The following is a 17,302-nucleotide window of genomic DNA, read 5'->3' as shown; positions in this document are numbered from 1 at the left end:
GCAGGTTTTGGTGTCTTCGGGTGTCTTCCCGTGTAAGAGTCGGGGTGTCTGTGCGACGTTTCGACGAGGTCTCACTCGTCATCTTCAGGCTGGTGCTTTCGGCTTCTTGTTACTGGAACAGAGCAGAATCTGGTGTTTGAGTTCCTATAAATACTGTTGAGGGGTGTGGTGTATAGCCTCCAACGTTCTGGGCAGAGAGGAAGTTCCTAGATTAGTGTGCCTCTTCTTCTTTTGTTCCTTAATCATGGAAGCCATCGAGATAGAGAAACACCCTCACAACATGAACAAGCGTGACGACACGTCCCGCCTGCCAGACATCTGGAAATTAGCCCTCCCCACAAAAACCGACACCAGAACCAGAGGCACACAGAACGCCGTCACCAATCAACCACACCAGACCCAAACCCAGACCCTCTCCACAGACATATTACAGACTCCATCCAGTAGCCAAACTATAGTGGCACCTCCGGATGCTGCACCCCCCTGCAATCCCTACACAGATCTGGCTGGCACAAGGCACAAAACCACAGCTCGCCCCTATACACGAAGCCAAGCCAGAGCACAACTAAATGCAGCACAGCCATCTTCTCAGAAAAACTCTTCACAAGCTCAAGAGGTCAAGACACAAAAGCTTTAGCAACTAATCTACACTTAATGACCCACCCAGTGGTATTCAGAATATCACTCATGAAATCACCCAAGATATCCCTCAAGTAATTAAGGAACAAAAGAAGAAAAGGCACACTAATCTAGGAACTTCCTCTCTGCCCAGAACGTTGGAGGCTATACACCACACCCCTCAACAGTATTTATAGGAACTCAAACACCAGATTCTGCTCTGTTCCAGTAACAAGAAGCCGAAAGCACCAGCCTGAAGATGACGAGTGAGACCTCGTCGAAACGTCGCCCAGACACCCCGACTCTTACACGGGAAGACACCCGAAGACACCAAAACCTGCATACATATATATATATATATATATATATATACACACACATACACACACATACACATACAGTGGTACCTCGGGTTACATACGCTTCAGGTTACATACGCTTCAGGTTACAGACTCCGCTAACCCAGAAATAGTACCTCGGGTTAAGAACTTTACCTCAGGATGAGAACAGAAATTGCACGGCAGCAGCGGGAGGCCCCATTAGCTAAAGTGGTACCTCAGGTTAAGAACAGTTTCAGGTTAAGAAGGGAGCTCCGGAACGAATTAAGTTCTTAACCAGAGGTACCACTGTACAGTTTTACCAAGTACTGTATAAACATTTTTAGCAAATCACATTTAAAGTGCATTTATAGCATTTTAACAGGCATGGCTTCCTCAAAAGAATCCTGGGAGCTTCAGGTTACAAAGAGTTTCAGTTCCTGGCACCCTTAACAAACTACAGTTCCCAGTGCTTTAAATGACCAAATCACTCTTACTTTACCATTCATTCAGGCCTTGCTATTCCTTCCCCAAACTCCATCCTCTCCCTCTGTTGTTGTTTTTCATTGTCTAACTTAGATTGGGGGGCAGGCAGTAGAATTCAATATAACAACCAATAATGTGTCCCTTTTCTATAAAATTGTATGACCATGTTATACAGATGTCCTGTATTGGGCGCAAAGGATGAATGAAAGCGAGATATATTTATGTTGAAGATATGTGATACAACTGCTGGGATAGCTCAGTCGACAGAACATGAGACTCTTAATCTCAGGGTCGTGGGTTCGAGCCCCACGTTGGGCAAAAGATTCCTGTATTGCAGGGGGTTGGACTAGATGACCCTCATGGTCCATTCCAGCAATGCTTATATGAATAAATGACTAAAAAGTGTCCAGTAAGAAGGAGATCACTACTCATCAAAGAAAGGAAACTCCCAGATAAGGCTCCTTTGTTTAACCATGACCACAGGGGGGAAAGTACTTCCATACATTAGTTTTGATTGGCCTGGATAAATTAATATGGAACGGGGAAACTGGTGCGTCATCATCAGGAACTAACTGGGTTCCATGTTAGAGGTAAGGAGAAAACATTTTGTTCCGAGAACAGTTGTCTGGAAACTATGGAGGACTTTTGCTGCACTCCCTTTATGGATGCACACTAATGTGTCTGATAGTAAGCTATATCCTCTTTGATATGGGACTGTCTGCTAGTAAGGTTAGATAACCGTCTATTCTGGAGTTAGGCCCAGTTTACCTGAAGGAGCATCTCCAGCCCCAAGTATCCAAGCACAATTCAAAGTGTTGGTGCTCATTTTTAAAGCCCTAAACATCCTCGGCCCTGTATACCCAAAGGAGCATCTCCAGCCCCATCATTCAGCCTGGACACTGAGGGCCAGCTTCAAGGGCCTTCTGGCAGTTCCCTCACGGTGAGAGGTGAAGTTGCAGGAAACCAGGCAGAGGGCCTTCTCGGTAGTGGTGCCTGCCCTCCCATCAGATGTCAAGGAGATAAAGAACTATGCAACTTTTAGAAGACACCTTAAGGCAGCCCTGTATCAGGATGTTTATAATGTTTGATTTTTAAGAATGTTTTTATATGTGTTGGAAGCCACCCAGAGTGGCTGGGGCAACCTAGCCAGATGGGTGGGGTATAAATATCATTATTATTATTATTCTTATTCTTATTTATACTAGATAGAAGATGCTGACATCCTTCCCAGCAAATACTGTTCTATGAGTGTAAATAAGCTACGCTTAAAAAGATTTAGCAAAGCAGAACTTTCTAGAGGGCATAGGGTTTTGTTGTGGGTTTCATTGGTAGTTTCAGTATGACTGTAACAGTAATGCCGTCGTAAAATGCTATTTAATCATTCCTTTTATGTAGATATTATATATATCTATATCAATCCACAGGTTGCACAACTGGCCGTCAGCGACTTTTCTCTTCATCAGTTGATCATATCTACTTACACAAGCAGTCAAGCACTCAGCAAAGAAGATATCTCTTTTTCCGGAGACAAAGAAATGCTCCCTATAGCATAGTCTGGCCAGCTACGGTTTCTCCGGCTCATCCAGTTCCTAAGGTACTGTAATTTCTATTATCTGATCCTTTCTCCAGTCAATATAAAGGTTGACTGCACGAGTGATCAAGTACATTCATCCCTGACAGCTGGGAGTTTGAATCATGGTTTTGTTACCAGGGCTGAGATTTGATATTGGAACGCTGGTGCGCCAAGTTCCCTGCTCCCTGCTATGCTAAAGACAGCGCCAAATCAATTTCTCAGCCAGTTTAAATCTGATGCTCCTTCAGCTGCCGCAAACCCAAATGCGCTTTTTGTTTTGTTTTGTTAGTCTCGTTGTTTAAAAAAGAAAGATATTTTGCAATTGGTTAGAAGTCAAGTCAATGTGAATTGACTGCACTTGAGGGGGGGGGGAATATCACTGTACGTTTTAAAAATAGCAAACTTAAAAACATTTCTGTCCATTTCCAGCTTTGTTTATTTGCTTCCACCTAAAAACTGAAATGCTTATTAAAAGGTCAGTGAGCTGCCCTGCTATGTATCTTATCAAGTAAACCTTCCTGTTACTTGCTGAAACTAGCTTCTTGGAATACAGAGATGGCATATTTTAAAAGGCAACCTGGAAAGTATGGGTTGAGGTTGCCGTTTTTTAAATTTCAGTGTTCATTGAAAGTAGTAACTCAAGCTATTTCATAGTTTTGACATACGCGTTGTCCAGTCCTATACGGTATTTACTCAGAATAGGTCCCATTGGTTTCCATAGGGCTTACTCTCGTTGAACTATGCTTAGGACCTGATCTCATGATGATTTGCTCAAAAATTAGTTCAGTGTAGGTCTTAAAGTAAGAAGAGGTGCTTAGCTTTCAGGACAACTCCCATTAAAATGTCCCAGCTCCTTCAAAGACCTTCCTGCATTCTGTGTGGAGGTCTGTGTTCAGTGTGAAGGGAGATTCAAAGCACATTTGGGAAACAGCAACAACAATTTCGTTATTTATACCCCGTCCATCTGGGCAGCTTCCAACATATATAAAAACATAATAAGCATCAAACATTAAAAACTTCCAGTTACAGGGCTACCTTCAGATGTCTTCTAAAAGTTGCTTAGTTATTTGATGGGAGGGCATTCCACAGGGCGGGTGCCACTACTGAGAAGGCCCTCTGCCTGGTTCCCTGTAACCTTACTTCTTGCAGTGAGGGAACCACCAAAAGGCCCTTGAAGCTGGACCTCAGCGTCCGGGCAGAATGATGGGGGTGGAGACGCTCCTTCAGGTATACTGGGCTGGGGCCGTTTAGGGCTTTAAAGTTCAGCACCAACACTTTGAATTGTGCTTGAAAATGTACTGGGAATCTGTGTAGATCCTTTAGGACCTGTGTTATATGGTCCTGGCAGCCGCTCCCAGTCGCCAGTCTAGCTGCCGCATTCCAGATTAGTTGCAGTTTCCGAGTACAGTGGTACCTCGGGTTAAGTACTTAATTCGTTCCGGAGGTCCATTCTTAACCTGAAACGGTTCTTAACCTGAAGCACCACTTTAGCTAATGGGGTCTCCTGCTGCCGCCGCGTCGCCAGAGCCCAATTTCTGTTCTTATCCTGAAGCAAAGTTCTTAACCTGAAGCCCTATTTCTGGCTTAGTGGAGTGTGTAACCTGAAGCGTATGTAACCCGAGGTACCACTGTAAATACATTTAGAAGCCTCCCCATGACTGGGAACTCTTATGACACGATTAAAACCTCCCTTCATACCTTTGAGCTCAACACCTGAAGGTCAGAAGTGGAGCTGGCACATGGGGAATGTTTGGGGTGGGGCTTGTACCTTGCCCCGCTTTTACCCGCCTGTTAGGGCAGGACGATACAACACGCAGCCCAGGGGCCGCAATTGGCCCTCGGAGCCTTTTTTGGAGCAGCCCTTGGCAACATTTGACACACATACCCCTGCAGCTCTTGCACTGCCTTCCCAAAACCAGGTAAGGAGGCACTGGGCTGTGGGAAGGAGATGTGAGGGCTCTGACAGGGCCCTCTTATAATCCCGATATCCCAAGTCTAACATTGCTTCCTCTGGGTATTACTAGCTTCTGTTATGCAAGCTCTGAATTCTGGAAAGTAAACTAGTATCTACCGTATTTTTCACTCTTTAGGACGCACTTTTCCCCCTCCAAAAATGAAGGGGGAATGTCTGTGCGTCCTATGGGCCGAATGAAGGCTTTCGCTGAAGCCCGGGGAGTGCAGCGCCAACTCCCGCTGCGCTTCCCGGGCTTCAGGCAGCTATCTGCAAGCCTTTGGGCTCCAAAGGCTTGCGGATAGCAGCCTGTTCTGGGGGCTGGGGTTGGGGGAAGCTCGGGCTTCCCTTGCCCCAGCCTCGTGGCTGGGGGGGGAATTTCCCCCCCTTTATTTCCCCCCCAAAAAACTAGGTTCGCCCTATGGTCCGGTGCGCCCTATGGAGCGAAAAATACGGTACATCTTAGATGTTTTCAGAAATCTCAGGGGCGAGTAGTAGCACAGGTGCATGAATTTATCTATAAATGTGGTGCCAGATGAAATGCCGAAAACCTGGTTTGCAGAGATTGTGGAACCGCTTGCCTGTTTTCAGAAATGTCTTCAGTGATGCAGATCAAAGAAAAAAACTGTTCTGTTCTGATTTGCCTGCTCCCTTGCTATATTATTTACTATTACTACTGTAGCTATTGTTGTTATTATTTGTTTTTCTTACCCGCCCTTCACCAGAAGATCCCAGGATGGGTTACGCTGTGCAGCTAAAACAATAGGCAACAACAGCCCCAACCATAATCCGCCCCCACCTCCATCCCCCCAAAAAATCATTCCATGCAACATGTTACAATACAAAATCAATATTCAGATTTAAAAGGCTGGAATGGGTAGCTGCATACACAAAGCACAGTGCTAAGACCTGCATGCCTGAGCAACCAATCTGCCTTCTGATTTTAATGTCAAAAGGAAGATAGCGAATAGTGAGAACAACCTCACTGAAAGTGTAATTAAAATGTGTGTGTGTGTGTGTTATGTGTGTCCTGTGTCTGCAAAGAGCAGCACTTTGGCGGCTGCCTTTTTTATATTTTGCGGGCTGCCTTTTTTATATTTTGCGCTGCCTACATTTTGGGTTCCACAGTGCAAATCCTTATCAGAATCAGCCTCGTGGGCCAAATCTGATAGGTGGGCAGGGGCTTCCTACTACCTGTTAGTCACATGACATCAAATTATTGGCTGGTGGGCAGGGCCCGCCCACCTGTTGCAATTGGGGTTCCCACTTGGGAACCGCAGTCAGCCCTGTGTTTCATGCTTTGGGAAGCTCTGAGCATAGGGACAGCAAACTCCTTGTCCCCGCCCCCCCCCCGCCCTTCCTGCCATTTACAAAGGCAGGATAAGCAAGTCTGAAGATTGCAGATGACAGCTGCAAGCAGGCCTTTGCCTGCAAAACGTACCTTTGTTTCTCAACTTCATAGAGTTGGCATATTCCAAAAAGCAAAAACCCGGACCCCCCCCCCCAATCAGGGCACCCCTTCCCACCATTGAACATCTCCGTCAGGTGGCTGGCACCGTGAGCCAGCCTCACACTGAAAGAGAGAGAGAGAGACGGGATAGAAGGGAAGGGAGAGAGAGGTGGAATCTACACACATAAAAACTGAATATGCTTTTTTTAAAAAGCGTTATTAAAAATACATTGAATTTTCCATAAGGCTCACCATTGCCATCTAGTGTCACATTGTATGTTGCACTTACTTAAAACACACTTAAAACGTTTTATTTGCAGCTATATAGCTGAATCCACAGGGACGCGGGTGGCGCTGTGGGTAAAACCTCAGTGCCTAGGACTTGCCGATCGTATGGTCGGCGGTTCGAATCCCCGCAGCGGGGTGAGCTCCCGTCTTTCGGCCCCAGCTCCTGCCCACCTAGCAGTTCGAAAGCACCCCTAAGTGCAAGTAGATAAATAGGTACCGCTTTATAGCGGGAAGGTAAACGGCGTTTCCGTGTGCTGTGCTGGTGCTGGCTCACCAGAGCAGCTTCGTTACGCTGGCCATGTGACCCGGAAGTGTCTCTGGACAGCGCTGGCTCCCGGCCTCTTAAGTGAGATGAGCGCGCAACCCTAGAGTCGGACACGACTGGCCCGTACGGGCAGGGGTACCTTTACCTTTTAGCTGAATCCACAGAGAGAGAGAGAGAGCGCAACATCAGAGGGCACCAGGGAGGGAGGCCCGCGCTGAGAAAGAAATCATTATTTTGGCAAGAAATCACCCCTGCTGCTATATATCCAGGTTTCCCCAAGGATTGCTCTCACTTGCATTAGCTGCTGACGGGCGGCCGTGGGTGCGGGTGGGCAGTGATCCTGCATAGCATTGGGCTTAGTTGCATGAGAGAGATCCCTCTTGTACACCCAAGCTCAATACTTTGCAGGATGGCTCTCCCTTCACAACTGCTGAGAGCAAATCTGCTTAGGGCTACATTGCAAAAGTGCTGTTTGAAACATCTGTCCCCATTTTCCTTGAAATGAAATGCAGCCCCCGCACTTCAGCTGCAACAGGAACATAGGAGTTGCCTTAAAGTGCTTCTCAAAAGCTGTATTTGAAGAAGCTCATGCTCTTCTCTGAACCAGTGGCGGCCACTGCTGCCTGCCTGCCTGCCTGCTTGCAGGAAAAGCATGTGAACTGCGGCAAACAGTGCTTTTGAGCAGATCTGAATCTCTGCTGATCAGCTGATGTGTGGAGATTGCATCCTACTGCCTCTATGGCTTGATACCGTTTCATGCTGGGAACAGGGCATGCAGGCAAGGCAAGATTGAGCCCTGTCTTCCTGTCCAGCAGCTGGCATCTTCAGGTGGGCATGGTTTTGGAGAAGTGCCTTTGTAGGCAAAACTAGAACCCCTGGCAATTCAAGAGTGGCCTGTTAGCCTGTGATTCCCCGCCCTTGATTTATACAGTCATACCTCGGGTTACAGATGCTTTGGGTTGCACGATTTCAGGTTGTGCACCGCACCGAACCCGGAAGTACCAGAATGGGTTACTTCCGGGTTTTGGCGCTTGTGCATGCGCAGAAGTGCTAAATCGCGCTTTGCGCATGCGCAGAAGCGCCGAATTATGGCCCACGGATCGCGGGTTGCGAACGTGCATCCCGCACGGATCACGTTTGCAACCCGAGCATCCAATGTATATAGAATGTCTGGGCTCTGCAGTTTAAGGTTAAAGATCGATAAATCATATGATTGAATGTTCCTCCATACAAATACAAAAACCCTATATATAGCATGTTGGAGAGAAGAGTTCTAGCCTAGCCTTTATCCTGACAGGCTTGCTGTCTATGTAGAGGTTTTCATTGGTGTGCTTCGTGGGAGGCACATTTAGTCACACGAGTCTCCACCAGCCTTCTGCAACAGAAGCCCAGTCACAGGTTTACCACTTCATTGAGAAATAGGCCTCACCCTCTGTCCAAAGTCAAGACTAACTCTACACCCCAGTCCCATCCGTCCCGCAGGTAAAGCCACACATCCAAACTGCAGCACTGCACAGGAAGAGAGCATACCTTGCAATAAACATCCCTGGAGAGCAAATAGCTTCCAACGAATGAAGCAGAGCCCGCAAGGTAGCGTAAAATCTGAACAAGGGTTTGCCCGGGGCCCAAACCTACTTGTATTCACTGCCAGGCCCCAAACCGTTTTTATTTATTCATTAATTCACGCACTCGCACACTCTTCTGCCTTCTCTAGCAACAATAAAATCCACAGTCCTAGAATATCTCCATCTATAAACAGTCAGTTCCCAAGGTTATCCCTTTTGCCCATTCACAACATTGGGAAGATACAAATGGTGTGTTGTCAGTTCAGGATACAGGGGTGGGAAAGAGTGGGTGGTCCAAAAATGAACCTTGGCTACAGATCATGGTTTGTTGGGAGCAAAACAAACCACAATGTCTGTGTCAGCCGTAACGCTGAGCAGGAGTTCGTGGTTCTTCCCAGCATGAGCAGGGATTTTTTTTATTTTCGTTTCTTTTGTTCTTTAATATCGTAAGCTACTTTGGGAAGGCCATGGGCAGCGTTCGTAAGCGGACTAAAATATTTTAAATGAATAATTTTTTAATTAAAAAAAAAAAGCACAAAGTTGCTCTCACAGACCTTCCAAGTGTCCCTATTTTCCAGGGACGTCTCTGATTTAGAGAAGCCATCCCAGTTTCCAATTAGATCCCGGAATGTCCCACTTTTCCTTAGGTTGTCCCTATTTTCATTGGAGAAATGTTGGAGGGTATGGAGTTATCTGACCTACCAAGCTGTCTGAAGGCAATCCTGTATATGGAAGATTTTAAAAAATGTTTAATATTTTATTATGTTTTTATGGATGTTGGAAGCTGCCCAGTGGCTAGGGCAACCCAGTCAGATGGGTGGGGTGTAAATAGTAAAATTACCATTATGGAATGGGACGTCCCTATTTTTATTAGAGAAATGTTGGAGGGTATGGCAAACCAATAACTATAGACATCTTCCACAATCTGGTGCCTTCTAGATTATTGAAACTACAATTCCTTCCATCCCTCTTGATTAGACTTGCTGTCCAGGACTTACGGAAAGGCTGCACTATGGTTTATTTACCACATCGTGCAAACACGGCCCATAATATGTGTGTTTATATTTGTGCGTATAAAGATGTGTGCGGTTGTGTAGTAAAGTCCAGCGAAGCAATTAAGTAAAGAGTTGCCTGAATTTGGAGTCGCACCCCTGAATTTGGGAGTTATTGTTTTTATTTCGATTATATATTTTGTGGTTTTATATTTTGATTTTGTTCTGTGAACCACCCTGAGACCTCCAGGTATAGGGCGGTATATAAATTCAATAAATAACCACCACCACCACAACAAATAATTTATCTTTTCCACAGAATTCCCACCTGTGCTGTTTTGTGGATGGGGGTGGGTGGGTTGCAGCTTATATTTTAAAAAGCTGGGATTCCTCCCCCTCGATTCCCCCCATAGCCACGAAGAAACCAAACAATTTTGCTGGGTTTTGTACAAAAACACAGCGCCGTTGTTTTTTTAAAAACGGGGTGGCGAAACAGGAGCCGGTTTGGCTACTTTGAGGAGACTTCTGATAGTTTTAAGCCTCGGAGTGGGAAGCAGCTGCGGTATTTTGAATTTTCAGTGCTGTAAGGTTAACAGACTATCAAGAGTTGCTGGCAACGGACAACGTTAAGTTCAAAAGGGCAGTGGCAGAAACACTGAGGCAGCCTTGAGGGTTTGCCCTGATGGCTTAGGAAGGTCGCTAGGGCGAATGAAAGGCCAAGCTGCCATGAAGCAGAAGGCTCTATCTGAGAAAATGATCCCATTGTCATGCTCTGGTTTTTTCCCCTGATCTTCCATTTTCAATCCTTCCCCCCCCCCCCAAGCACATAAAGAAACCAGACTATGTGACGACAGGCGTTGTACCAAGCTGGGGAGACTACATAGAAATTAAGAACGAAGATCAGATTCACGGGCTTCGCCAGGCTTGTCAACTGGCCCGTCACGTCCTGCTTCTAGCTGGGAAGAGTCTAAAGGTAACAACCGCCACGTGGAGGCTTGGCCAGTCCTCGCCTTTTTCGTTCGGCATGTTTTGAGTTCTTGGTTTGTATTGAAATATCCTTTTTTTTATAAAAAAAAAAAGTTTGCAGAAATAGTGAAAAGAGAGTTTCAGCTTAACCGTGCTCTCACCTCTAAATCTGCATTTAAAGAATCCTAAATTCAGAATGAATCGTTTCAGCTAAGCAGATATGCTGAGAACATTTGTTTAACAACAACAACTTATTATTTGTACCCCGGGTGACTTCCAGCATATATAAAAACATAACAGAACATTAAACCTTAAAAAAAGCTTCCCTGATGTTTGGGTGTGGTTGTATCTCAAAAGGGTATTAAAAAAAAATAAAAATCATGTTGCCTCATTCCAGAAAGGTGGGCTAAGATCCATGCCTGTCAGGAGAATATGGAAAACTAACTTTCTTGACAGCTGGAAAAATGGGGACTTGGAGCTTGTCTGTATGAATGAAGGAAAGGTCTTTGGATTCCGGTTTCCACCAGGATAACGTATTAGATGCTATGTAAATAAAGCACTTGTAGCTCTACATGTAACCCTAATAGCGTTTAATCAGGGTTTGACATACAATTTACTTGAATATATATATTCCAACATGCCATGTTGCATATGTTTGTCCTAAGGCACATGAGATTCGGCGTTGTTTAGTCACAAAGCAAAATCCCTTTGTTCATACTTGCTAATTTTCAGCTGTGCATTTATGTAAATTGGATTGGGCTGCTCACTCCTTTCTTAGCAATTTTACTGCTTCTGCCTCCCCTTTCTATGCCTTAAACAGGCATATTTTGAGCTTCAAACTGATTTATAAAGCAGGCCGTGGCATAACGTCAGGAGCGCTTGCTATTCTTTCATGTCTCTTTAGGATATATTTATGTTGTTTGCTTCCCTTTTATTAAGAGAAGAGCTTTATGAAGAACTTTTTACAAGATCTTGGGAAATGGAGGGTATTTTGCTTTTAAAAAAAAATCTGCCCTAAAAATAGGAAATATAATTTTGGTTGCATGGAGACATTAATTGGAAGGAGTGGCAAAATAAGATACAGACAGAGCCCAATGGGACTTGCTCCCAAGTAGAGGTGTATAAAATTGCACTGTTCAGATTTCACTATAGCCCACTGGGAAATTGTATAATTAGCTGAGCTATAAATTTGTCCTTCTGTGCATATTAATTCCAGGAGGTTAGAGTCAAAGAACCACATGGGGTGTCCCATGTGTGCTTTTCCTGCAGCAGCAGCAGCAGCAGCAGCAGCAGCAGCAGCAGCAGGATTTCCCTGCCCCCCCCCACCAAAAAAAGCAACTTCTGAAGTTCAGGGAACTTCCAGCAGATCATGCAACATAGCCCTGGAAGCTGCAGCTGGGGTAGAAATTAATTTAGTGAGCTTCTCCATGCATGAGCACAAATGCCGTCCATGCTGCTTTGGGCACTACGGAATCAAGTGAGTAAGCTTAACTACCGTATTTTTCCGTGTATAAGATGCCCCCATATATAAGACGCCCCCTGCTTTTGGGAACCCCAAATTTAGAAAATGGGCATATGCACTATCTGTGTATAAGACCCTCCCCCCCCCCCCGATTTTTCTTATTTTAAAGTAAAAAAACCTAGTCTTATACATGGAAAAGTATGGTATATTTCTGTGAACAAAAAATATACAGTCTGTGCGTGTCTGTATATTTTTATTTTAAAATATTTTAGTCCACTCAGATTCCAGAGCAGGATGTAATTAAAAAATATTAATATTTCCCCTTTGTAAATATTTTTTGTTATATTGCTTTGATTAACGCTGTGCAATGTCAGCATTACTTCAATACAGATTGTATTTTTGGGAATCAGTTTTGGTTCCTTAGTGGTTTCAGTGAATTATTCAACCAGGCATTTGCACCCAACTTTAGTCACTGCTTGAGAATAACCCAGTTATGCTTCAGTCTTCTTCGTGCTCACTTGGGAATAAGTCGTGTACCACAACATACATTTAATGCACACTATATGTGTTTAAAGCACATGTTTTCCCCACCCATCCAACTAGTTTTCACCTCACAGAGCTACAGCTCCCAGCGCCATGATAAACTGCATCTTCCGGGGTTATTTTGGGGAGAGACGTGCTTTAAAGGTATGTTGTGTACGCAGTGTAAATCCCATTGAATTTATCAGGGCTTCCTTTGAGCAGGCAGGGTTGATACCAGTAGTACGAAGGCTACAATCTTGTGCATCCCTACTCAGGAGTAAGGCCTATGATTGTTATTTAGACTTGTTAGTCACTTGTTATCGGAAGGCCTCCAAGCGCTTTACAACAAATTAGAAACATAAATATAAATGCATGATAGCGTTAAAAACAAAACAACCCCCGTAACAGTGTTGACACTGGATTATGTGTAAACTGAGGGGCACAGCCAACCCAAGTCAAGTCGCATAAGTTATTTTGGCTGAGCTATTTTGGCACTTGGGCCCGAAAATCCCACAGGCACTCCCCCCCCCCTTCCTGGTAGTAATTATACAATAATCAGAAATTAAATGACTTAACAGTTTGCTGCTCTTTCACGACACCCAAAATCTGTTGCCTGAGGCAGCTGCCTCATTCAGCCTAATGGTAGGGCCGGCCGTGATGAGGACACCGTCCCCAGATTGCAGACTGGAGATTCTGTTACATCTGTGGCCATAATGAATATAAAAAAATCCAGGGACCAAAAGGCCATCTAGTCCAATCGCTGAAATTGCAGGCTTCCTTCTTAGTGCGGCAGACTTGTGACGGATAATCTTGCAGTTTGTGTTTCATTGGTATTCATGGGAAACGGACCCTGTGGGAGAAGATGCAACCGGTGGGCCTGATCTCTCCGTTGCAGAAGCTCTCTTGAAGATTATAAAAATAGAAACGCCTGTTCAGCTGACTGTGTTTGGGCAGACCCTGTGGAGTTACTGCCAACAGATTCAAGGGCACTCAATATGGTGCAACAAGAGATGGGGATCAGGACTTCCGTGAAGATATGGAGGTGGCGTAGAGAGAAGAGAAGAGATAGCGAGAGCATAATGAGCTTTAAATATAAGCCAAAGAAGTTTCTGGTGAAGATTACCGGGAAATGGGAGCCAGGGCAGAGAACAAGAACATGGCGTCCGTATGGATGAAGTGATAAGCCCTGAATGTAGGTCGAGCGCCTGGTTTGGGGACCAAAGCAAAAGATATGAATGAAGAGGCCCAAGGAGAAATATGTTTTAATGATAAAAGAAAAGACATAGATCAGAGTTGGAAGGGACCCCAAGGGTCATCTAGTCCAAATAAGCAGCTGTCCCATACAGGGATTGAACCTGCAACCTTGGCGTTACCAGCACCATGCTCTAACCAACTGAGCTATCCAGGCTGATAGTGAAAGGCTGGTTTTGACACATTTTGCTGATCTTCCAAATATCAATGTTGAGTACAGGCTGAACATAGGAAGAAAAAAAATAACTGTTTCCTACCAAGCCAACTTCAAACCCATGGGTTATGAAGCTGGCTTGCTAAACTAGCTTCAAACCAGGTTTGAACACAACACTAAGTTGGGATTCTTAAAATTTGAAACTATACTCTGAAGAAGTCCTCCTAGCCAGCAGGAAGAGAAGAGGGGAGTGCGCATGCAGACACTTTGCTACTGCCTATTCTGGCTCATCCACATGGCGCCAGGGGCATAGCGTGGATTGCCAGGGCCCAGGGCTGCACGGAGTGGGTGGGAAGAGGTGGGAGGGAGGGAAACTGAGAGTATGCATGCACATTCAATGGCCTAATGACTTCTGCATCACCTAGGAGATCACAGTCGCAGAGATAAGAAAAGAAGAGTTGTTCTGTTGTCTGGAGAGGTCACTTCCTGGTCCACATGGAGAAGCCATTTCCAACAGATCCCAGCAACAGAAGCATGCAGCTGTATTGAGGCAGCACTGGGTGTTGAAATTTTGTGCCTCCTAACAATTTTGCGCCCGGGGCAACCGCCCCTGTGCCCCACACGCTATGCCACTGCATAGTGCCAAAGCATGGCTTAGAGTGATGTGTGAATGCGGCCATGTGTAATGCATTTCAGAAATTCAGTCTAGATGCAACTCCATGGTCAGACCTCCTCAGGAATGGGCGTAGCTGATGCACCAGTTTAAGCTGGACAAAGGTACTCGGGTCACCTCCTGAGAATCCAGGAGCAAGGGTAAATTGAGGAGTACCTCCAAACCAGTTCTTCAGGCGGAGTGCTACCCCGTCCCAAACAGTTTGAATGCCTATTCCAGAGCCTGTTCCCACACAACCAGGAAGAGCACCTCTGTCTTGTCTTGATTAAGCTTCAGATGATTAGTCCTCACCCCACCCATTACAACTACCAGAACATCAACAGTTTCCTTGATATCAGATGAAGATGAAAATGAGCCACGCATCCTCAACATATTGATGACGACACACTCCAGGTCCCCAATCTATCCCAGTGGTCTCATAGAGATGTTAAATCGAGTTGCCATATTTCAAAAAGTCAAAATCCAGACACAAAGCGAAATCGCTTTTAAAAATTGCCTATTTTGAGCTATTTTCTAGGGGAATCAGCAAAAACAACACTGCCAACATGGCTTGCTATACGTCTGGAATTTCCCAGACATTTTGGCAACTTCTGCCTGGACGCAGTGTCCAACTACAGTATTCTGGGTATGTCCGGGAAATTCCGGACGTATGGCAACCCTGAGTTCATGCACTCCAATGGGCAAGGCATCAAGCTAGAATGCCCTCTCCACTCCACCCAGGCATGCTGATAACTCTCTCATTTTGATGGCATACTTGTTGGCATACGGAAACACTGAGTTTTCTCTTAGGAGGAGTGATATCTAGAATTAATTGGAAGAAATTGATAAGAAAGCCATAAAGCAAAGCTTTCCAAACTGTGTGTGGGCTGCAGTATGTAGGCATGTCACGCGAACGCTCTCCGCGCTCCTTCCAGGGCTGGAAATGGGTTAGTTTAACCTCCGGTTTGCTAGTAAAACTCAATTGCTGTGCCATGAAATGATGTGTGTCTAAAAAGTGTGTCACCAACCTGAAAAGTTTGGAAAGCTCTGAAAAGTTTGGAAAGCTCTTCTGTAAAGGCAAAAGAAAAGGAAGGTGGACAAACCTTCCCCTACACTTCTCTTTTTTTGTTGAAAATTGCCCCTTCAGCCTCATAAAAACATACTGCCAAATAGCAACTGGGGAAAGTTTATAGGGAAAACAAAGCAAAGAGGAAACAGATAGAGATTGAAATAGGAGCTTGGCCTCCCCTCAGGAATCAATGCAGTTTGTTAAAGGTGCTGAGAGTTAGGAGACTCCACACACACACACCCCCGACAGAGCCACAAATCCTAGAGTTCCCTGGAAATAGGGAATGGCTGTTAAACCACTCAGAAAATTGTGGTTTTCTGAGGTGAATTAGTGTCTCCCAGCACCTCTCAATACCCTTAACAAACTGCAGTTCCCAGGAGTCTTGAGGGGAAACCATGATGGTTTCAAGTGTCACGATACTGCTTTAAATGTATATTGCAGATGGAGCCCTGGTTTCCTAGGTCCACATCTCAAACCCTGCTTGGGTCTGTAGCAGTGTTGGGATAGAAACAGAACCTGCTGAACTGCCTGTTGTTAAAATCACAACAGCCCTCGTTGGGTCATGAGTTTTCAGTGCTGTACGTCAGTGAAGACAAAGTATGTCTGTCTCATTTATTTATAGCTTGCCTCTCTGCCCAAAGGCAGTGAGGTCATTGCCCATCTTCCGCGGTGGTGGAATTCTATCCAGAGCGAAAGAACAGAATTCCTTGAATGGCTTAAACCCATTGCAGCACCTGATGTGCTCATTGTAACTCCCAAACCTCAACTGTTATGTCCATTTCACATGGAAGAAGGAATCCATGCACAGTTATGGCATGACCTGATTTCCTAAATCTTTTTGCTGTATTGAGAGCTGCTGCGTATGGCTAGAAACCAAAGTAAGGGACTGAAAGTTTATACCTATCATAGTGCCTCTGCTAAAGTGTCGTATTCATAGGCTTATAGCTCATTCAAATCACAACCAATTTTCACAGGAACACTCAAAGGCACTTCTTGACAATGAGGGAGGTTTTCCTACCAAATTTCAACTTTCAACCCTCGCCATTTCACAGCTGGTTCTGTTCTGGGGAAAAGAGTTGTAATGATAATATTTAAAGTGTATATTTTCCTCCACTTTACTCATATTCAAAAATGGTCCAGAGCTTTCTTCTTGTTCTTCTTCTTCCTCTCAAATTCTTACTGGAAATAATCAGCTCCAGCATAAAAAAGAATCTGGAAAATTCAAGCCAGAAAAATGGAAGTTTCTGGAAATGATAGATGTCTGAAACCGGCGTGTCAAAATGAAAATGCTAATACAGGTTTAAATTGTATTGTAGTCAGGGCTGCTTACATTGCTATACAAGCTGTTTCCAAGTATGAATAGAAATATTAAAGTGCCATGGCAATTCTGAATGTGGTGCTAGCATATACAAAGGAAAATAATTTTGACTGTAGAGAGAAGTTTGGAATGGGAAATTCTGTTGTCTAAAGCTGTTGAGGAGAAAATGCCTCTCCAGGAGAATGCAAATGCCATATTGCGGTTCATTATTTATACAGCACTATCAGTGTATACATGGCATTTTATAGAGTAACGTAACAAAAAGGCAGGACCCTGCACCGAGGAATCTACTTCAGCAGATGCGTGGAAGTGACCTGGAAAGGCAAAGGGTACATTTGTGGTAAGGATGAAATTTAGGCAGTGTTGGGGAGTGACTCCCAAGACGGTGGCATTGTTGGGAATT

The 17,302-nt window shown here is 44.8% G+C and overlaps 1 protein-coding gene across 5 annotated transcripts in view; it reads left to right on the top strand.

Annotated features, from left to right (window-relative positions):
• The window catches only part of METAP1D (methionyl aminopeptidase type 1D, mitochondrial), a 100,707-nt gene that overhangs the window by 42,393 nt on the left and 41,012 nt on the right, over positions 1-17,302 (top strand). For 3 of the 5 annotated variants that reach the window (XM_082209282.1, XM_082209281.1, XM_082209284.1), the window contains exons 2-3: positions 2,846-3,015; positions 10,329-10,478. In XM_082209282.1, the coding sequence (XP_082065408.1) occupies positions 2,846-3,015; positions 10,329-10,478 (320 nt within the window). The remainder of the gene's footprint in view (positions 1-2,845; positions 3,016-10,328; positions 10,479-17,302) is intronic. The other 2 variants (XM_082209283.1, XM_082209285.1) reach the window with 1 other exon arrangement.

Source organism: Podarcis vaucheri (genome assembly GCF_965113315.1).
Source record: "Podarcis vaucheri genome assembly, chromosome: 1".
In the NCBI taxonomy this organism is placed as follows: Eukaryota; Metazoa; Chordata; class Lepidosauria; order Squamata; family Lacertidae; genus Podarcis; species Podarcis vaucheri.
Note: the sequence above shows the minus strand (reverse complement) of the source record. Positions and strands in the feature narration are given on the sequence as shown.